This window comes from Aythya marila, assembly GCF_965140915.1.
Source record: "Aythya marila genome assembly, chromosome: 5".
NCBI classification, from domain to species: Eukaryota; Metazoa; Chordata; class Aves; order Anseriformes; family Anatidae; genus Aythya; species Aythya marila.
Window position 1 is genome coordinate 47,489,378 of NC_139046.1, and position 22,723 is coordinate 47,512,100.

The window sequence follows — 22,723 nt, forward strand, 5'->3', positions numbered from 1 at the left end:
TCTGTTGTATTTTGTTTTAACATGCGTGTGTGTCTTCCTTAATGTGTTTTCTCCCCATCACAGTAGGATCACTGTCAATATCAGGGCATATGCACAGCATTTTTCCATCATAATTCATATGAAAGTAATGTCTTCAGTTTAAGGAATCTAAAAATAATGTGCTGGTGTTTCAGAACTCCTGTTGTGGCTCCTTTAAAATGACTAGTTTGAGGAACCTATCCTGAATAATTTTTGAATTTTCCTTCCTAATTCTGTCACTGTTTATATAAGGCAAAAAGATAACAATCTGGACATTAGAAAGTCTTAAATCACATGGTCTTACAACTGTCCTGCTTCTTCCTTGTTGAGAACAACTGGGACAGCTAGCTTAGATGTCTTTTATGACTTTTTTGTTCTAGCCACTTTATTAAACATACTCCCTAAAAAAAGAAAACAAGGATATGAGAAGCCAGTTTCAGCTACATTATGAGTTTCAGGCTGAGTAGTGAAATAGTTGCCTGGTTGTTTATATATGCTTATGCTTGTTTTAGAACAAGGGCAGGATGTTTCTATAAAACTACATTGTGTTAATGCAATTTTCCATTTATTTTAATGAAAAAAATCTTTTTTTTTTTTTTTTTTTTCCCAGAGAATATTTAGTAGTTGTAAGAGAGGATATTGAGAAGGTAGTCGATCAAGGCTGCAGCTAGTAGTGAAAAAAAATCATCTATTTCTAGAGTGAATTATCAGCTCTTGTTCACTTAGTCACTAAAGTCCAATGAAGAAGCATTGTCTAGATATCTGCAGCTTGCAGCATAATGTGCCACATTTCTGTGGTAGAAAATTTGTTGTTAATTAGTGTTAATTTTTGCAAAACTTGAGAGGAGTTTGCTCATCGATGTTCTGCAGCTGAAGTTTGCACAAAGAAGCAGATGTTTGTGATTATTTTTTAGAAATCAAGTCTTGTTTCCAGTGTTCAGAGTGAAAGACTTATTGGAGATTCAAGGGAAGAATTAGGTGGACCAAAGATGCAGGACATGCACAAGTCCACTGTCTTTTCTGATCGTGTTCACCAGCTTCTGTCCTCCTGCTTTCATCTCTGTGCTCCATACAAGTTTATCTACTTCAGCTGGATGTAGTGCTTGCTTACATTGTACTGGAAACAGCACAGAGCCCATTGTGTCCATTCTTCTGAACCACGTGTGAAAAATACGGTCAGCAGCAACAAATACAGGAATTGCCCTTCAGTGCCTGTGGTAAGGAAAGGAGAAGTTCTATACATGTACACATGCACCGTTGACCAAATACTTTCTCAAACTTGGTTCAGGGATAGATTGAAATTGGTATCAAGTCTTATCAAAATGGCTTTTCAACATTCTGCTCCCGTACAGCGTGTGTGTGTTTGGAGACAGGCAAGGAATACTTTAAAATATTTCATTATATAGTGTATACTTGGCAGGGTTTTCTGAGATTCATACCAAACATTAAGAAATGACAAAGCAATGCATAATAAAGTGTAGGAGAAGCACTGAGTGGGTCTGATTTTATAATATTAGGGACTCCTGCTGTCTTGAAATCCATGGGTTTCTGAACAATGTCAACTGTGGAAAGGGGAGGGTAAATGTCTGACTGGTTATATGGCTATGCTGAAATATGTCAAATGTTTCTTCAGGTCTTTGCTGTAGAATTTTCTGGTTATTAAATAGAAAAGAGTGGGTTAGTCAATGCTAGAAGGCTGCAAAGCTAACAATTTTCACAGTACTCCTCCTATTTCAGCTCCCAACAAATAGATTAAGATGTGACTGTAGCTGTATTACGATGTTAATATGCTTTGTGCTCTTCATATCATGTCTACTATATTGTTCTAACTAATTATGAACATAAATTTATTTTTAGATTAAATTATTGTCCTTGTGTAATATGATCAATGCAAAATAGAGATTTATAAGTCTTTAAAATATTCTGTTCCATACCAAAAGAGGTTTTGTATTCTGCAACAGAATGCTTTGACCTCTGCCAAATCAGCATATGTGAAATAGTTATAATCCCTGTGCGTTTGTAATTACCAAAGTGGTTTGGATGGCTTTACTTAGCATTAAATCCTGACATCATCTTTAAGTGCACAAATCAAACTTCTTGTAATTAAGATGGTATCAATAAAGTTCTCACATTTTGCATCGTTTTTCAGTAGTCATAATAAAACAAAATTTTATGATTCATTGCCTATCTTAAGCACTTGTTCTTTCAGATATTGCCAGGCTACTGATGTGTAAACAGAAATGTAAATATATGCTTGCGGATGGGTGATTGTTTGGACTTGCACAATAGTACTGAATCACTAGAGCAGGTCTCCTTGCTCTGTACTGTATACTTAACAAATGCAGTTGAGAAGTGCAAGAGAGCACAGGCTGCTCATTTGGGCTCATTGAAGCTTGTGGTTTTCCATTCTAAACATTTTTCATCCTAACTGTGATTTCTAAACTAGCACTTTTCAGTTCACAGACCTATTATAAGGTAGGAAAAATGTTCAGATTCGTGAGTCAGTAATTGGTGCTTCTCTTCTAACGTTCGTTGCAGTCCACTTGAGTACCTGGGTTTTATTTTGTACTCGTGAGAGGAGGAGGAAGGAAAGAGGAGTTTTATAGCACTTGAGGTATTTTTTTCCTAGGTATTTTTCAGGCATACTTCCAAATATAAGCATATGTTGTTATGTGTAAGAAGTTCCAAAAGTTGCTGTATTATTATATGAGTATTTTACAGCTATGGAACAAAGGCACGAATGCATAGGATGCTGTGGCTGATGAAGTATGTGTAAGTTCTTAAGTGTTCAGGGAGTCAGTGTGTGTATGCGTGTATATGTTGGGAAAAACAGGGCATAGATGCATAGGGAATTGTTACAAACGTGCTGGTTGCTCCCTAAAATATATAGCTTTCTGGATGCATTTCTGTATTACTCCATAAAAAAGGTTATTTAACTATTATAAATTGTTATTCAAATGATTTGCTGAGTTTGAACATCCTGCTGCAAGATCACAAGGAGGGTGTCAGAATTAAAATTCCATGCCTGGTCCAGGAGTGATTTGCTCTATTTATGAAGTTACACAGACTTCAGAAGTGTGTGGCAGACATCAGATTTGTGTGCTGCAGTTTCTAGGAATGCCTCAGCCCTCCAAGGGAAACTGTGGAGCTTGTAGAAAGTCACTTAAGTCACTTGGGCAGCAGATTTCCCAATAAAAGGGGCTGAAATGAAGATCCACAAACTCGTGGGACTTGCAAATTCCAGAGAAATGGGTCTGACAGTGCCAGATAAGCATGACTTTCTTACCAAGAACACTTTCCTTGAAATGATAAGCCCAAAAAGCACCACACCTTCCTCCTCTGCTGCCGCAGGTGCTGTCCATACTAAGCCCTGCATATCACTAAGAAGCACCTGGGCTGCAGATTGATGCAATGCCCAACCCCACAGTGTTAAAGTTGGTCAGGTCACTCAAGGCCCTGTGCGGTCAAGCTGTGACTGTCTCCAGGGGTGGATAGAGATTTGCAGCTTTGCTGGGCACCTTTCCCATCATATTGTTGCCCTTATTGTTAAAAAATTAATGATTTTTTTAATGTCCTGTCACAATGTCCCTTGTGCACCTGTGCGAAGAATCTGGTCCTGCTATGCCTGTAACTGCTCAGTGGGTAGCTGAGGGCAGGAGTGGGGCCCCAACCCTTACCTTCTCTTCTTTGCACTGTGTAAGTGCCTCTCCTCATATATGGAGGGCTTGACACCCCTGACCACCTTGGTGGCCTTCTACTGGACTTGCTCAAGCTTGTCAATGTCCTTCTTGTGCTGGGAAGCCAAAACTGGGCACAGCACTCAAGCTGTGGTCTGACAGGTACCAAACAGGAAAATCACTTCCCTGGACTTGCTGGCTTTGCTGTCCTACTAGTGCAGTCCAGTCTGCAGTTATCCCTCTCCCAGTTATCCCTCTCCACTGTAGGCCTGATGACTCACTTTGTACTCAACTGCCAGGTCTGCAGAGCCACCTTTCATCCACTCAGCTCCTTGCATGGGACTGGTCTGTCCAAGCGCAGGGCTTCCCAGTTGACTTTGTTGAGCTTCATGAGGCTGCTCTCAGCCCATTTCTCCAGCCTGTTGAGACCCTGCTAAGTGGCAGCCCTACATTCCAGCTTACCAACCCTTCTCCTGAGTTCTATGTCATCTGCAAGCTTGCTGGGGCCTGAGATCTTCCCTGTCTGTCCTTGTTATGTCATCCCTGAAGCTCCACCAAAACCAGATGGGTGGTTTGGTGAAGAGGAGTAGCATTCCTCTTAGGCTAAGAAATAGCTGGTTAAAATGTGATGTCTGTCTTCAGCTCTCCCTAAACTTAGTGGAAGCTCTAGGTATGAGGGGAATAGTTTTTCTAATAGGCTAAATCTGTGTAAGGCCCAGGGGCACTGTGTGTAATTTGTTCAGTTCCTGCAGATCCCTGTTCCAGAGATTGAGCACTGGGCTAGCTACAGCGAGACTGTTGCAGTCTAGCTGCTAGCTTGTGCTCCTCCGCATGTTTTTGTTTTTTTGAGGGGGAAAGTTAATTTAGTATCCACTCAAGGCTAAATTCTAAAATTCCTGCTTTATCTCCACTCCTCAGACAAGCAAATTCTGCTCCCAAACAGTTTGAAAAAATGCATAGTGCTGCAGTATTCCAGTTCAGCATCAAAATGAGTCAAATCTTAGAAAACTCAGCCTTTTGTTGCATGCAGAAATTCACACATGCAAGCAATGGTTTGTATTTCATTAATTATCTGGTTGCTTAGTTTGTACTTAAATTTTTATGTGAGATTCTTTAGCCCGTCTATATAGTTAAATACTAAACAGGAACAGTAAGAGTCTCTGGCAGGGCAAGAGGGAAGAAACCTGATATTCAGAAGACCCTTAAGACTCCTTAAATAGGAAAGGTTCAGCACATCCTATGCAGTACATAGGTACTTAAGGGGAAGCATGCTTACTTTTTCAGCATAAACAAGTGAAATTGCGTATTGAACAAGAACATGCATACTGTAAAAGGAGGAAAACACCATGCTCCCTTATTCACTAGCTGATTCTCAGACTACTATTCTTTTTCCCCCTTTTTCACTCTCTTGCCAAGAGAGAAAATCAAATCTTCGCGAGGCAAAGAGGCTGCATGGTAACCTAATCATGGGACAGCACTGTGGCATAGGTGTAGGGGGAGCACTCCTGCTGAGGAGGAGGAGGTAGGGCTCAGGGCTGTGGGCTCGCTGAGACTGAGGCAAGGGGTGGGAGCCCCGCATGGAGGCTCATTGGCAGACAAGGGCAGGAACAGGATACGTTTCAGCTTGGGTGGCTCTGGGAGGAGCAAGTGTTGGGATTAAAGAGTCTTGATGAAGTTGTTCCTTTTCCTTGCAGACGGAGACAGTGAGTTTCATGGGGTGGATTTTCTGCCAGACGACCTCAGCGAGGCTCCAGACGAGACAGGAATGAGGGTGAACAAGAAATACTCCTGCCTACCTGCTGAGGAGAAGGGGATTCACATCATCAACATCCGAGCTATTGAGGATATAGGATATGACCAGCACGAAAGCACAGTGAGTAGAGGACTTGCCAAAAGTGTAACAGCTGGCATGCTGCTCTTTACTCTTTACCTTATTTCCAAGTGTTTCCTTTCCCTGGAGGCTCTGCAGGTTTCTCCCTCTCCTTTCTGAGGTTTTGAGGAGGATTACTGTCAGCCACAGCACATGCTGATTTGGTGGGATTTGTACTTTGGTGTGTGGGCTGAAGAAGGGAAGCAAGGGATCCTTTTTTTAACCTGTAGCCTAAAAAGGGGTTGGTTATTCTCAGAGTAAGTAATCTGGCACTAAGGCTGTGGTAACCTTTAAATCTCTTTGCCTGTATTGAGCAGAACAAAAAAGTGCCTAAAACTGCGTTGAAAAGCTATTGTTAGTAGCAGTAACCCTAAACAAATAGTCTGTAGCACACAACAGAGGTTTTTCCACTGGACGGGTTTCTAGTGTCCTTAATTGTGCCTTAGTTAAATTCTTTATATCTTTATCAGCAGTTTTAAAGGAAGTTAGTAACATGAATACATAATAGGATTAGGAGTTGGCTATGTCATAAATGCACAAAAATAGGTTTATTCAGGTGAAGAAATTGAGGTGGAGTGAGCTATACAACAGATCTTGCTGGAGAAAGGTGCACCATAAAAAGCAATGCTTGATTCATTGTGCTTGTGCTTAATTAGGGTTTAGTGTGGTAGAATAATTGTGTCAAGGCACACATACCCTTTCTGCTGGTTTAAAACTGAGATGCCCTTTCTGCACCTCGCTTGGAACCAGAGGCACATGGCCCATGCATGGTCTTGGCCAATGCATCTCTCTCCTTCAGTGCAACAGCACTGCAAGAAAGGATGTGGCCTCCTGAGTGCTTTTCAGCACATCCTTACAAGACTCTATTTATTTCTTTAAATGAGGACCAACAGGCTCCTTTGGATTCCTTTGGGTGCATCCCTTTTGTAGTGTGAGGTAACTATTCTTTTCATTAGTAAATGTATTGAGGCATTCATATCCACAGCGCAGCAGGCTCACCCATACTACCAGCGAATCCCCAGGAGGGTCAGCTTTTCAACAACAAAGTTTGAAGAAATGGGAAGCAGCTCATTCAGATTCTGCACCGTGGCCTGATCCCTTCCTGGTGGTGGTGGCACAAAGAAACTAGTGAAATCGGCATTTTCAGTGCCACTTTCCTCAGCCTCCACCAGAAGGGCACTCCAGGGCACAAGGAGCATTGGGCAGGGTGTGCTGAGCAGTCTGTATTGCCCTGAGCAGCCAGAAACACCCAGCGCACTCACTGCTGTCACCTTCAGGAGCCATCTCCAGTCCTGCCTCTCTCCTGTATTTATTCCTCCCCAGACAGGCGGACAAATTGCTGCTGGCTGTCCCCAAAAAAGTCAGGCCAGTGAGGGTAGGAAGTGCTTGAGGTCTGAGTCTTTTCCTCGTTTTATCTTCCTGCATTTACCTGGACATCTATGGGCTCAGCCCAATTTTTCAGTAAGTGATGTTTAGTTAATTGATACAATCAAGAAATCTTTAAAAAGTAATACAATTAGTTATCTTGAAAGAAAACCCAGTGATCCTGTATCTTGTTTACAGCAACGATATTTTGAAGAGACTATCCTGAAAACATAGTTTATATTTCTTACTATTCTGTTCCTATAGAAGATTGCATCCCTGAGTTGCTGGCCACAAACACTCAGCTTGCTTTAAAAAAAATAATCTGGATTAATGCGTGCATGCCATTAATCATGAAGCAATCAGAAAGCAATAGTGATTAGTGATCTGTACTGCAGTTATGTTTAAGAACTAAAGACTGGTGTCTTGATGTGGCACAAACGCAGGCAGCTTTTCCACGCAGCTGGGGTCAAGCGGCAGAATAACATTGATCAGCCCTCCACAGCTCAGTCCCTCCAATGAGTATGTGGGATCTGCCAAGTAAGTGGCTGTTTGCATGAAGTTTCAGGTGTGTTGGCTGTGATGAGTTCACAGGCTACTGTTTTTGTCTGTGGCTTAGAAGTTGGGCTTGAAGATAATTGGTTGCAGATCTGTTACATTCCCAGTTTTCTTTATGAAATAAGCAAAAGGAGTGCACATCCCAAGCAGATTTTGACCAGTATGATTTGTAACTGAGAGCTGATTGCTGTCATTTGGAGCAGGAGTCCTTACCCTGCATGAAGGTTAATGCTCTCCTGTAAAGTTAGGAGCTTGAAAATGTCCCTGGTCCTTGGAAAGCCACTCCTGAGATTAGTGTTTTTTGTAAAAATACATGGCAATTGTGTTTTCACTTTTTAAATGATCCGAGGGTAGAATTATGCATGAGCATTATGCTGTTGCAAGCAGAAATTAATAATTGTTAGTACTTTGGTATGTTTCTACAGTTGTCTGGTGCAAATTTCAGAAAAATACCTGAACATGGGGTTGTGTTTTGAGACTTAGATTTCTGGCGTCCCGCACCACTGCAGAGCAAATTTGCACAGTATTAATTCAGAGCAGGAATAAAGCCTTTGCCACCCGCGGACTGCAAAGTTGCATGGGTTTTATAAGCGGGGAGAAAGGTGATGAACTTGGTCACAACGAACTTGCTTCCCTGGCTGCAGTCCACGTGCATTGTTGGCTGTGCTTGGTGACCAGCTGGCTCCCTTCAGTCTGTATCTGGGATGATCTCTTTCTCAGATGATACAAACTCACAGAGATAGATAAGAGAAGTGAGAAGTGTTTGCACATGATATTAACCTGTTTGTCAGAACCGAAACACAGATGTCCTGGGTGGAAAAGGACAGATGATCTTAGTGGCAATTAACCCTCAACGGAGACAACCAAATCCACCCAGTAGCTAAATTATGAACTAGCATGCTGGGAATTAGATTAAATCCCAGTCATTTTATCTATTTATTTCTGGCCAATGAAATCCCAGCTGGCTATCAGGAAAATTGCAAGTGTTAACTTGCAAAATTGTTTTGTGTAAGTAGCATGTGGGGGCTCCTTCTATGGGCTTGCTGTTTGAAGTTAAGTCCTTGCGTGCTCTGGGCAGCTAGGAGGGGTGCTTGATATGAGGATGTAGTCTGCTTGGTGCCCATGTCAGCTCTCTGATGATTATTCCTCTCCTCTCCTTCTCTCCACACCCCCCTTTCCCTACTTCTAGCTCTTGAACTCCCTATCCAAAAATCCAGATGCTGACTGCAAATACGGACTTTACTTCAGAGATGGCAAGAGAAAGGTGGATTACATCCTAGTTTATCACTACAAGAAGTCCTCATCTGGGAGGGCACTCGCCAGGAGAACTCACCACAATGACACAAGTGCACGAAGCACCAAGCAGGACCACCCGCTTCCTGGGAAGAGCGTGCAGCTGGAGATGGGGGAGAGCGAACCCCCTGCAGATTCCCATGAAGACGACAAGAGATTTCGGAGGGAGGAGTATGAGGGAAACCTTGTGGAGGCTGGCCTGGAACTGGAACATGATGAGGATGTAAGGAGCTGCGTCAGATGTGTAAAGATAAGGAGCATGACTGGTGGTCGAGTCCAGGGAGGTGCTGAGCTTGCCTTGGGCAGCACTTGCTGTGGCGTGTGCTTTATTGCCACATAGCTTATGGATGTGTTATCATAGCTAGAGGCGAGGCTTAGGTGTCTGTAAACACTAATCAGTGGTTGGTGGGTTGACAATATGCCATGGGTTGGATCCTCTGGTAATTCTGGTTCTGATGAGAAATATCTGATGTAGACAGTGAAATTTTTACACCTTCAGCCTTCAGGAGAATCACATTTGTGCGGGGAGTTCTGGTAAATGCTCTGGTTCTAGCACATGGCTCCATGTTACAGTCTTGCTCTTTCCATTCTCAGCTGTGAACAGTACAGCTTGTAATGCCTTTCACCTGTACTCTGAAAACAGCATATTCTATTAAAAGACCATTAGACTACATAAAAAAATCGTGTTTTTGAAGCACTGCCAGTGTGTGATTAGTAGAAATAGCCACAGCCATATTAATTTCAAAGAAAGCTATTACAATTAACTGATCCAACCAATAAGCCTGAAATTCCTGTGAGGGAGGGTGAACGTTCATGTTGGTTTTATTCACAGGATGTAAAAACTGAGGTTAAGCAGTTAGACCTGTGGTCAGAGTGTTAAATACATAAATAAACCACATGCAATTCACAAATTCTAGGGAAGGGTGATGGCACAGCATGACAAATCTTCCTTTTCTCCATCCTCAGGTGAAAAAACAGATTGCTTTCTGTCAGGTTGTTGTAGTGAACTGGAAACCTGCCTGTGCCAAGTCCTAGATACTGAAAATCCTAAGCGGGCTGGGAGGTCCGCTCCCATGACATGTAATATGATTTCAAACGAAGCAGAAGGCTTGGCATTTAAGCCAGGGCACCACGAAGAAGGAGAGCATGTATCTCTTGGTACAAGGTATCAGATCAGAAACATATAGAGATGAAAGGGAAGGGGATTTACAGCAGCTTCCATATCCAGCACATCAGAGAAGGGGAAAACCTGCAGTCACCAGAGCTTGACGAATGCCTGGGAGTTGTGTAGGTGGCCTTACTAACTGCAAAAAGAACAAGGGTTTTGTTCACAGATGATGTTTATTGTGTCACTTAAATGCTCTTCTGTGAAATAAATTCAAGGATGGTTTGGAAGCGATGCCTAATTAGAAGGCTGGCAGTTAGTTATGCCCTCTGAGTAATTAATGGATTTCTAGAAGGCAGGTAGGGAATATAGCTGTGTGAAAACCAGCTGTTAAAACTGCCTGAATGTGCAAAGCAGCAGCATTAGAAAGATTCATTAATGTTTCTTTCTCTTCTCCCCTGCTGGTTTGACATCATTTGTCCAGGGTCTTGGAGGTGGTTTCTTTGGTGGGGCTGGCAGGCACCTGTGGATGCAGGGGTGGGCAGGAGCAAACCGCAGCTGGGGTAACTGCTGGGATCCACATGTACTACTAGTGTCATCCCTGATATTTCTGTTGGTGGTGGTGGTCAATTTTTCCAACCAAGTTTCCTAATTAAAATGGTTGGTGTTTTAACATAGATCTTGATGTCTGCATCTGCAGCCTCTGCTCTCTTTTCATGCTGAAGCTGTGACCCTTACATTACAACGCACTCAAGAAATTGTAGAATTTGGCTGGGTGCCTGTGAATCAAATTTAACTGGCTTAGTCTGTATTTGTGTCATAGTCATTAGCTTTTATTTCCCAAACAGTTTTTATCTTCTTATCTGTTTAACCTAGTGGTGATTGTTCTAGAAGACAATAGCATTTCTGAGTCACGTTTTATATCGGCTCCGCACAGAGAGGTGCCCAGTGATTGTCCTGTTGTTAGAAACTGGTCGTCTCAAACAAATGAGGTTTACAGTGTTGGCTGTAATGGACTGTTCCTTAAATGTGGATGAAACACAAGGGGAAAAGTATCTAATTTCCTCTCACTGGTAACCTTTTCTCTTGCTTTCTTTTTTTTTTTTAAAGACAAAAATCCATGGGGTTGGATTTGTAAAAATACATGCACCATGGAATGTATTGTGTCGAGAGGCAGAGTTTCTTAAGCTCAAGATGCCCACAAAGAAGGTAAGCCACATTTTTCTTTTTCCTTTCCCCCAAGAAGGCATGGTTTAAACACATTCTCATCTTTGTGCACCTTATAAATGTAGACTTCTCTTCCCACAAGCATTTTTAAAATAGTTTAATCTGCACAGCCCGGCAAAGAGGCTGGTATTCCCCTTGTATTTAACAGGAAAAGCAAGAGAGTCATGAACTTTCTTGCTTAGGACAACAGAAAGAATAAATGGAAGGAGGAATGGAAATCACAAATTCCTATCTCCTGCCTTTATCCGTGTACGATGTGAGTGATCTCATAGAGTCTCATCATCTCAGTGTGTTTTAAAAGAGGTTGCAATTGATAATGAAACTTACTTGGAGTTTTCTTTCTCACCTGAATGGATGGGCTGCTAAAAAGTGAATGTAATACTCTGTGTGCAGCAGTCTCGCTGGGTTTAGGTGACTACTTACACATCATCAGTCATGTTTGCAGGAGTTGGGACTACTCTACCACAAAATAAATTACCTCTCAGAATAATTGAAATATCATTAGAGATATCATGGTGTATTTTCATTATGAGCCAAGTTCTAAATCATCCATGATAGATAGCTACCTGGTCAGTGCGCATAGCTTAGAGGTAGATTAATATTTAAACATACTAAGTGCATGTCGCAGACTGCAGCGGAAAGTCTGTAATGGAACAAGAGACAGTCTCAAAGCTCAGCATCACTTAGTACAAAACTAAAACTACACGTTTGGTTTGGATTTTTTATTAATCCCCATTATTGCCTCACTTACCACCAGTTTTAATCAGAAGCATAATCAAATCAAAAGAGAACTGCAATGGACTTAGTGACTTCACTGTTGTGGAAGCAAAGTATCTTGAATATTCTTCATTTATAAAGAAGGTGGGAAGTCTTGGAAGCTGCAAGACTCTTCTTGCCTTGCTTTGACTTTTCCATCTATCTATGTGTTCTTAGATGTTTTCAAGAAGGTAAGCTGTGTTCCTCGATAGTTTAGGCAGATGTAATTATCTAATTCATTTTTTACGGTTCAGTCTCTCTGTGGATAACCAGAAAGTGATGACATTTTATTGTCTTTCTGTTTGCCCCCGCAGATGTATCAGATCAATCAGACCCATGGGCTTCTGAAAAAGATCAACTCTGTAATCCAGAAGATAACAGAGCCCATCCAGCCCAAAGTGGCCGAACACAAGCCGCAGACAGTGAAGCGCCTCTCTTACCCCTTCTCCAGGGAGAAGCAGCACTTGTAAGTGACCATGTGGTGCCAGCAGCCATGCCAACAGGTTTGGGTTTTTCTGATAGCATCTGGAAAAGTGAAAAGAAAACAAATGCCGATGCTTTGTTAGTGGTTACTGTAAAAACATTTCCATTTCCATCTTGCAGTAAATTTACTTTTTTTTTTTTTTGTGTGTGCAATCCCTGTGCATTTTAACTCTTGTTAAGATATATGTTACATATCTATATAAGCATATACTTAAACTTTTAGACTGCCAAACAAAACTTAGTGTGGTTTACAGTAGTCTTTTTCCGTTTAAAATAAAATGCTCAGTAAAATTTCTGGACAGAGATATGGGTTGAAAACAGTAAGGGTAACTCCATTCATCTGGTATGGGCAGCTCACTCATGTACTACAAACCAGGTCTTGACTTGTAAATGGTATGAAGCCAGTGGCAGCTCTGCCTTCGGTTTTAGATTGGTAAGAACAGCTGTAGACGTGGGTGGAGGAAAAAATCGCAAGGTGGGGCCCAGCTTAAGTTTTGGCTGCCCTGGATTGCTTTGCTGCTGCTCTTCCTTGGCCAGCATCCCGGAGGAGAAGCTTTGAAGACCATGTTTATGTGTGTGCCAGCTGGAACAAATACCAGTCCTAGAGCAGGATTTCTTCACTCTAGATATGTATATTTTTGTGTTTAATAAAGAGATGCAGAACACTAATGGAGTTCTGTATTAGATTCACATACCTGATGGTGGGGCTAGTCAATGTATGTGACATTTGATGTCACAGATCAGACTTGCAGGAACTGTATTTATACAGGTATTGCATGTGGGATGTTCCTGCAGAAAAGGAGCCTCATGGCTCAGAGAAAGACCAAAAGATGGTACTTAGCTTGTGTTTGAAAGTGCCTTACACTGCTTGCAATGGTGTTTTTTTTTCAGTGAGGCCATCTGGGTATTTGCTGAATAAGGGAGCACAGAGTGCTCTTAGGGCTTTGCAGGTTCAGCCCAAATGTAAATTATTAGGAGAAACCCTAGACCAGTAGTGGGCAGGAATTCAACTTTGATGAGCATCAACAGCCTTTTTTTTTTTTTTTTTTGTGTGTGTGTGTGTGTGTGTGTGTAAAAACCTATAAATATATAAAATGAGTGAAACATATAACAGCCTCTCTAAAATGTGAGAGTTATGTTTGACTTTATTTTAATGAGGTTTCTACAAGCTATTCTTTAATGTTAGCTATGAGAGATCCCCAGGAGAAAATATAATATTGAAGGGGTCAGCAAGAACAGGAAATTACTGGCTTTTTTTTTTTTTTTTTTTTTTAAACTAATGGGCTTCCTTCTAATCTTTTAACAGATTTGATTTGTCTGACAGAGATTCCTTCTTTGACAGCAAAACAAGAAGTACTATAGTAAGTACTGTATGTAAATAATTTATGGTGGATAGTGCCTCGGTCCTTGTGTTAAGAGCCCCTTTGCCAGCTTTGGGGCAAAGCCTACTGCAAGTCTGTCTGTCTGTACCAAATGCCAGGGAACGCCTGTGACATCAATTATTTAACCAATAAATTAAGCATTTCCAGCTTTAGCTTGTACAATGAATAGCATTTGATGCTAACAGGTTGCTACCTCTAGACAGTAATTTGGATCTTCTTTTTGGTTCAAGGTGAATGCAGGACATGGTTTCCTAGCAGCCATATAACCAGAAAGGAACAGATTTAGACTCTGCCACTGGCTAGCCACCTGGACCTCTGTGTCTAATTTCCCTTTCCCTAACCATACATTTTTGTGCTGTAACTATACAAGTTTCTGCAGATCCCTTATGGAAATGAAGCTTAACGCAGGAATAAGATAGTGCAAGCTACATCCGAGTATTTCCTTGTGACTCATAGAACATAAAATAGAAAGGGGAGAAGGTGCAGTCTCCTCTATAGCCACTGAAGGGGAATTTAAATGGAAAGCCCACACGGTATCCAGGGCAGTCAGAAGGACCGTGCCATGCAGCATTTGCTGCAGCACTTCTTCAAAGTACAGTGCAGACTCCTTGCCCCCTTTCAGGGCTGCTAATCAGCCCACTGGAATGTGACCATAAGCATGCTTTTATCTTGTATTTAACGTTAGCCTTTTGGATGCCAAGTGGTTTTGAAAAGAGCTTATATCACGTTATAGCTGCCCTTTATTGCTGCAGTGATAAGGGGCGTAAGATATCTGACTTTCCCTTCCTGCCATGAAATTCCAGTGTGCAGCCCCCTGGGATGCAGTGCCCCTGCAGCCTGGTGTGCAGAGATTTATCTGAGCACAGGTTGTGAGGGCTTGGGGAGTCTGACCAAGGCAGGCAGATGCAGCATCGCAGAAATGGAAAGGAAAATATGATAATCAAATTTTATTTGCAAAAAACCATTTCATTTGAGATTGGGGAGAAAAATACATAGTTTTTGTTTTCAGACTTTCTTGGTATGTTTACACATAGAGTTAAAAAACCCTTGTAGGTTCAGGTAAGAAACTTAAGGGAGCAGGTGAAGAGTTAAAATTCATGACAAAAATGCCTGAGAAAGGCAGCCAGCCAAAATGACCCTGTAGAACAAGGTGAACCAGAGGGTCAGCCTTGGTGGCTAACGTGGCAATGGGCTGAAGCAAGCAGAGCTAATGGCAGAGGCTGGGAGGAAGAGGAGGATGGGATGTTTTTTTAAAAACCACTCAAGAAACGCTGGGCATATAACAATAATGCTGATAGTATGTTGCTTTGTTTGAAATCCCTGCAAATAACCTGGTAATAAAAGACATATTGAGCAGTGCCCAGCATCATCTTATCCTGCATGCATTTCTCTTTGTATTCTTGTTTCTTAAAGTTCCCTGCTGCCTTTCCCATATGTATTTTTAAACCACAGTGCAAATATTGACCCTCCCGCCTACTGCAAAATGAACAGGAATCCAGTCACTCCCTGTGAGGCTTTGATGAATAGAAACTAAGCCAAGGACCTTTTACTTACTAAAATAAAATAAAATAAAAACTATGTTATATAACTGGCAGTCTCTCTGTGACAGCCCTTCAGCTGGCTGGAGCTGAAAGACAGCACAGGGCAGAGAAACAGTCTCGTGTGCCCTCCATAAACCTCCATGGCAGGCAGTGGCTGTGTTGCTTGCCCCTCCTGAGCCATGTGCAGCCCTGGACATCCCTGGGACAGTGGCCACGGGTCCCCAGGCAGGTCAGGCAATGGGCAGGATATGCCTCTGCTCCTGCTGAAAAGTCCGAGGCTGCCCTCCGCTGCTGTCCCGGCCTTGCGCCAACGTGCAAAGGTTATTTAACAATAAATGAAAATAAATTGTAAAGCAAATACACCTGTTTTGCCACCAAGATCGTGCAAGCTCTGAAGTTTTAAGGTCAAGCTGTTTTGTTTGGCCTGGTTTCTGATAAGCTGCCGCGTGCCGTGCAAGCACCACGGGGCTGGAGGGTGGGCAGCGAGGGCACAGCCAGGTGCAGCGCGGGTGGCGAGGGAAGGTGGTCAACATGAGGGGGAACAGCTGTTCTGTGGCAGAAATGCTTGAATATGATCCCCTTCCCCTCAAACCAACAGCAGTCATAGTAACTGGCTAGCGAGCTCAGCCTTCCTCTCTTGTACATGTAGCTGTGTAAGGAAATCTTTAACTCTGCTGTCCTGAATGCAACCACTTTTATTACAGAATGGTGACCTCATCAGCATCTCGGTTTTGCCAATACTTATGTTTGAGCTGTGCACAGAAAGATTATGCTTTTCGCTGGCCATATCCAAAGTAACCCTTTCCTTTCTTTTACTTTGTTTCTGTAGGTTTATGAAATATTGAAAAGAACGACATGTACCAAAGCAAAATATAGCATGGGTAAGGAATTTTATTTAGGTTTAAGATCGATATCATTTTCAGGTATTGAAAATAATTGCATGCTGTAACTGGATGTGGCGTTTAGGTTTTTCCTCTGCTCTCTGATTTGATGTATATAGATATAATTATTTTATTCGGAAATTTAATGTAATTAATGTAGCTATTCATATTTTTTTTTCAAATGTGAATATATAGATTCAATTATAAATTAAATGATAGGTGACCATATGGCCCCTACAGATGTTAGTTATGTTCTTTATGGCAGGGATGGAAGATGATCTGATGCCATGGGAACATGTGCTCTGCATTAGTTCAGTTTTTCACTCTCACCAGTGGATGAGAGCATTACTGTGCACTTCCAAAACTGCTGTGAGAGTCTGTGGGCTGCTCTGCTCCCTTTAAGTGGTGACCTCAATTTTTTATGGTGGGATGGCTTTTCAATGACTTGAGTGAAATGCTCTTAACTGGTGATGGCCCAAAGCACTGTCATAAGTGGAAGATTAACCCCGTGGCCAAGGGCTGTGGTGTGCACTGGAAGCTGACCCTTCCCTTGGTCCTCAAAACAGCTGCTGCAGGTGAAGTTTATTCTGCCACAACCAGTGGTTTTAGGATTTCAGCCCTAGGGATGGTGTTCTAAGAACTAAATTCCTAATACAGGTAAATATGAATTCAAATATTGTGAGGCAGAGGTTTATACTTGACTGGGGGACCAAAGGTAAGAAGTGGTTGGTACACCAAATTATATAAGGTGGAAGGCTGAATTCCTTCAGATGACCAAAAGAAACATATATGGATAAGAAAAATGCATGAACATGGGAGAAGGTGTTTGATAACTGTTGGAATCTGTTATAACATTTATTTGTCTATAAGCAGTTAAGTAAAACAACGAGAACTTGAATTACAGGTAGTTCTGTTCAATGTTGACCCATCAGCCATTTAGAAGTCCATCAAATAATAGAAGAATAATTATGCCAGAAATGATTTCCCTGCTTTGACTTTTCTGTTGAAGTGAGAACATACAATGTACAATTGTTGAGTCCTTATATACACTAAATTTACTTGGTGTTCAGCCAATATTAACAGAAGTTCTGTTTCCCTTTAGCATGGGAAATCCAAATTCATCTGTGACTTTCAGGACTCTTTTGAGTCTGATGTCATTTTTGTTGGAAATTATGTATTTGCACTCTTGAAAGGGGAAGATCATATAGTTCAGTTTGAATTCTTGCCTTAGAGTTGGTTGCGCACTTGATTTTTTTTTTCCTTTTTTTATTTTTTTTTATTTTTTGGGGGTCCAAAAATGGGAAACAAATTAGAGATGGTTTGAAAAGGCAGAGGAAGGTAAAGTGTTAGGATTCCTGGATTGTTCTCCTTCCATAGACTGGCAAGGTCACAAAGTATACCTAATAAAAATGTCATTAGCCTGGCATGTCCGAGGGTACAATCAGCATAACTCAATCAGGTCCTTTGTGTTACAGCACTGGAATGCTGGGTTACAACCCAGCAAAGGTTGCAAACGGATTTGAGCAAACACAGATAATGCTGCAACACTTCTGTCCAGCAGGAAAAAGGCAGCAGCACAGCAAACACTGCAGTCTTTGTTATTTATTTTGCAAATTTGTGAAAATGTGAACGTATCATAGTTGCTAAATGCTGATATGTGCAAGTATATTGTGTAGCTATTTGGTAACGCAGCCTTGGAAGGATAACTCATCTGTTCCCTAGTTGTTTCTGCCAGAAGCATGGAGATATTTGCAGAAAATTCATAGCACTGTATAATCTTAAATAGCACTTTGAAAAAATAATGATACAGCATACCGAGCACTGCTGGAGCAGTTCCTGCAGCAGGTGCTCAGTAAAAATATGAGTGAATATAAAAATATTAGTGAGCGTGAAAAATTCTTCTTTCAAGAACAATTGAAAATGTCTCCTGAACCTGCAGTGATCTGCTTCCTGGTTCATGCTCACTGTCCCACACTCGTGGTAGAAATGGACAGGCAGCATGGAGCACACTGTAGCACATCATTTTTCTTTGTTTGAAGTCCTTTGAAATTCTCCACAATGCCAGATTTTCTTTTTAGTTAGCCTTGCACAAAGAGAACTGCTTGGCTTTGCACTGACTGACCTGAACAGGCTGTGACTCCAAACCAGTTAGTCGGATGACCAACCTATCTTCACAGATAACGCATTCAGACACGGGTACTGCTCCATCACTGGGAGTAGCTATATGAATGCCAGCAGAGGCAGCAGCGTGTGAGAGGATGTGACCTACAGCCCTCAGAGGTCCAGGTCTGGCCAGGTGACTTCTGGAAGAGGTGCACCACGGGCATGCCCTTGGCCCCGTGCCTTCTCCCATCCTTCTGTCGCTGTTGTGCTCTGGCTCTGGTGAAGGAGCGGAGCCGCACCTGAGAGGGCAGGACCTCAGAGTCCCACATGCCACATACAGTGTGTAGATGAAGCATTAACTGCTTTCAGGCTCATGCATGTAACTAATAAACGGATGTGTAAACAGGGAAAGGAGAGGGAAGAAAGAAGGAAACTACCCTTTTAAATAAAAGACGAAAATGTGGTAAATATGGTAAGTATTACGCCAAGGTCTTTGCAAAGGCTTTCCCTACAATTTCTCTAATCAATCTGAAATCTAAATTCAAAACTCTGTGTGTATGGCAAGTGCGTATGCGTGTTCCCGTATGCCATCAATTCCAGTTGTATTCTTCTTGTGATCGAGCCTTCTGCTACACACTTTCAAATCTGCAGGCTTGCCCTTAAATCAAACTGACTTTTCAGAAAATGCGGTTTATTATAATGACTAATTTCAAGTCATTGGCTTCTAATTCTTGATTCTCAAATATATATGTGATTTCTTCTTGCTCTCTGCAGTTTTCCGTTTCATAAAATGAGTTATGTTTAATAACCTATATGATTAAAAATGAAAGTACATGAAAAGGAATGAGATGACAGAAAAATCATTATCTGAGCAGATGACTGTTATTCTGAGGGAAACCTCCAGGAAGGATGATGAAGCGAGACTGTCTGGCCTTGAAATTGTAAATAACTATTAAGTCTTTATTTTTCAAGGGATCACCAGCCTGCTTGCCAATGGAGTTTACAGTGCCGCATATCCTTTGCATGATGTAAGTGATATTGGAATATATTTTACATGTCTACTGTCTGACACAAATAGTCCTTATTGTGTTATGTATTAATGGCATCATCCCAAACATTGTTGCTCAGGACCCTGACTTCCTGCTTGCTTGTAGGATGGATGACTCTAGTAACCTCTGCAGGTTGCTTCCTTCACTGTGGTCGCTTTTAATGAATTCCCCGCCTCTGTCTTACTTTTGGTGATCATAGATGATGTCTTAAAATGATATTAGAGGAGTTGCTTTGGTGGCTTGGGAAATGGAATGGTTCTGTTACTTTCTGGCCTGTTCCCAAGGTCTCTGGCATCATTGCTGAGATGCATATGTGTTCCTCGGGCACCAAGGGGCTCACTCCCATATCTAAACCTCCCTGGCATTCCCCTCAGGAGAGGCTGAGAGAGCTGAGACTGCTCAGCCTGGAGAGGAAAAGGTAGAGGGGGATCTTATCAATGTCTATAAATACCTGAAGGAAGGGTGCAAAGAAGGCAGAACCAGGCTCTTTTCAGCGGTGCACAGTGCCAGGACCAGAGGCAGCGGGCACAAAATGGGACACAGGAGGTTCTGTCTGAGCACCAGGGAGCACTGCTATGCTCTGTGGGTGACAGAGCAGTTGCACAGGTTGTTCAGAGAGGAGGTGGCATCTCCTCCTTGGAGATCTTCAAAAGCCACCTGGACATGGTCCTGAGCACCCTGCTCTGGGTGTCCCTGCTTGAGCAGGGGACTTAGACCAGTGACCCCCAGAGGTCCTTGCCAACCTCAGCCATCCTGTGATTCCCTGAGTGGGAGGCATGCAACAGCTGGGTGCTAGTGTCACCTTAACTTGGGGGGTTCGCAGCACAACTAGAACTGACAAACACACACCCTTAGCTAGAGCCTTGCAAAAAAGGCCTGGCAGATGTCAAGGGGACATTGCAGAAATACTGCTCGTGATGTGCTGGCTGTGTAAGCATCCAGAGAGTACTGAGCCCAGTGCAGATTTCCCCATGGGGAACGTGCGGATGAAGTGTGCCATCTTAGTTTTCTGCCCTGCTCATTTTGTCTTGAGTGTTTTATTTCTGGGTAACAGTGATCACAACAGGCTCGTCATCTGTCCGATGCTTATCACAAACATCAGGCACTTGCAAGCTACAGTGATATCACTTAGAAATCCAAAAAGGTTAAATAAACTTCTCTGCATGTACTGGCCTCACATCTTTAGACAGCTACTGATAGGCTCTGTTGTAAGTAATTTATTTGTTGTCTTCATTTACTCCTTTATCGTATTTAAAAATAGCTCCATATTAAAACCTCAGATCTAATCAGCCCTGAGTGTTTGGAGAGTCTGGATACAGATCAGCTCTCTCAGCTGCTCTCTCCTCTGTCAAGTGGACTGAGATGAACCCCAAACACCGTGGAAATACCACATCCTTTCCCTTGACATTTCTAGGCCACCTTTATCACTTATTCATTCCTTGTACCCTGGTGACAGACATCATTACTCTTTCTTAATGTGCCCAACGACAGGAGACAAAGTGTGCTATGACAAATGAACTCCTAAAATACAGCATTATTTTACAGATTGCATTTCTGTTTTCGATGCATTAAGTGAGCAGGATACACGGGCATTGCAGGAGGCATAGCAGCTCTGGGTGCGACTCTCTGAATGACACACGTTTTCTTTTTTTTTTTTTTTAAAGGGTGACTATGAAGGTGAAAACGTCGAACCCAATGACAGAAAAGTAAGTGGATGTAACGGGGTTTAACAGGTTTTTGCCAGAGTCGCAGCCTGAAGTCACCCACTGGGATCTGGGCGTTGCCAGGATTTCACACAAAATACCATGAAAATGCCACGCAGTAGAAGTACATAAATACTTCCTAACGTTTCAATTTGCCTTAATGTGGAGCACGATGTGGCTATGTATAAAGTACCAGGTTGGTGGTAATGCATTATTTGCTGTGTTGGCAAGTATTGACAACATTTAGATGTGGATCCTAAAGTTGCGGTGATGTGATGTCAGGCCTGCACTGATGAGAATATGCTCAGCCATCTTCTGATATCCATACCTGAAACAAACCCTGCTTCATGCCACAGAGACCTGTGCAAAAAGCATTGCAGTCTCTGGTGAGTTAATGTGCTGCTGCTCTGGACAGAGGAGGGGACCAACCAAAACATGAATGTGATGGTGATGGCTATTGGGAAGGGTAAAGAATGGCACATTCCTGATAAATTCTCATTTGCATCTAAGTTTTACTGTGGAGTTAAGCCAGAGATGGTCTTATGGTTGTATGCTGATGCCCTGTATCACTTTCCACATAAGTCTGTGGCTTAAATTGTTTTTAGTGTCTGTATACTCAAAAGCATTTGTTTAGGAACAATTCTGAGGGAATACTTCTCATCAGAAAATGCAATTTTTTTCTACACTGTGCAGAAATGTCAGCTTTTTAAATTCAGAATGGAAGCGCTGCATACTTGTGACCACACTTCTCTAAAGCAAATTCTCATTTTCAGTGTGGCAGATTAGAGCTTAAGTCTACTCATAACCTCCCAGCTTTCAGGAAGAGTTTCTGAATTTGGTGCCACATACATTGGGCTTCCAGACTAGCAGCACCACCACCTTGCCTTTGCCTTTCTGACTTGTTTCATGATCACATCCCCAGAAAGATTCTGTGGAAAAGCGTGGCTCAGGGCATGGGAGAAGCAGATCTCAGGCCCTCAAGGGTGGCCATATGAAAATAGGTACCCAAAATTAGAGGTCTGCTGCGCCTCAGTGTGCAAGTGTCTCACCAAGGGACAGCTGCTGTTGATTCCCTCCCTCCTACCCATCCACCCCCATTGATTTGTGTTAAAAATACCACATGGTTGTCATGTCATCATTGAGCAATACGTCTCTCAAACAAAAACAGGATGAAAGTCCGCATTTTGTAAAGTGTCTGGATTATTATCTTTACTACTAACCTCACAAATGCACTTATTTCACAAGTTCACTGTCTGTTTTGAAATGTTTACCTTTGCTTCAGCTTCCAGTTCCTTCAAATAATACTTTGGTGTGCTTTGGCATGTCTCTTCTGCTTTCTTGAAGTTTTCTTTAATCTAATCCAGTGCTAGGCCAGGTTGTGCCTTTTTTACAACAGAATTAAATTTGAGCATAGAAATGAAGTAAATATTTAGGACTAGCAAACTGATCTTCGATTATCATGTCTTTGAAGCTGTGCTTTGAATAACAGGCTGGTAAATGTCAGGATAAATGAGATAATTCATTTGTATTATAAATGCAAATTCTGTTTGAAGTGCCGTCCAAAAGTGAAAAATGACACTGATGCAAAATCTCCTCAGTTTAGTGTTACCTGATAGGCTTGACCAGTGTATCTCACCGAGGAATTATCTTGTTTCCAGCACTGACTTAGTTTATTAAAAGGAAGTGAAAAAATAATAAAAAGAAATATCTCTGCT

The 22,723-nt window shown here is 42.0% G+C and overlaps 1 protein-coding gene across 5 annotated transcripts in view; it reads left to right on the forward strand.

Moving 5' to 3' along the window:
- ANO1 (anoctamin 1) overlaps positions 1-22,723 on the forward strand; it is a 77,784-nt gene that overhangs the window by 28,802 nt on the left and 26,259 nt on the right. For 3 of the 5 annotated variants that reach the window (XM_082762192.1, XM_082762188.1, XM_082762189.1), the window contains exons 2-10: positions 5,390-5,568; positions 8,675-9,001; positions 10,994-11,092; positions 12,181-12,332; positions 13,656-13,710; positions 16,102-16,153; positions 18,663-18,728; positions 19,229-19,284; positions 20,970-21,011. In XM_082762192.1, the coding sequence (XP_082618318.1) occupies positions 5,461-5,568; positions 8,675-9,001; positions 10,994-11,092; positions 12,181-12,332; positions 13,656-13,710; positions 16,102-16,153; positions 18,663-18,728; positions 19,229-19,284; positions 20,970-21,011 (957 nt within the window). In that variant the 5' untranslated portion in view covers positions 5,390-5,460. The remainder of the gene's footprint in view (positions 1-5,389; positions 5,569-8,674; positions 9,002-10,993; positions 11,093-12,180; positions 12,333-13,655; positions 13,711-16,101; positions 16,154-18,662; positions 18,729-19,228; positions 19,285-20,969; positions 21,012-22,723) is intronic. The other 2 variants (XM_082762190.1, XM_082762191.1) reach the window with 1 other exon arrangement.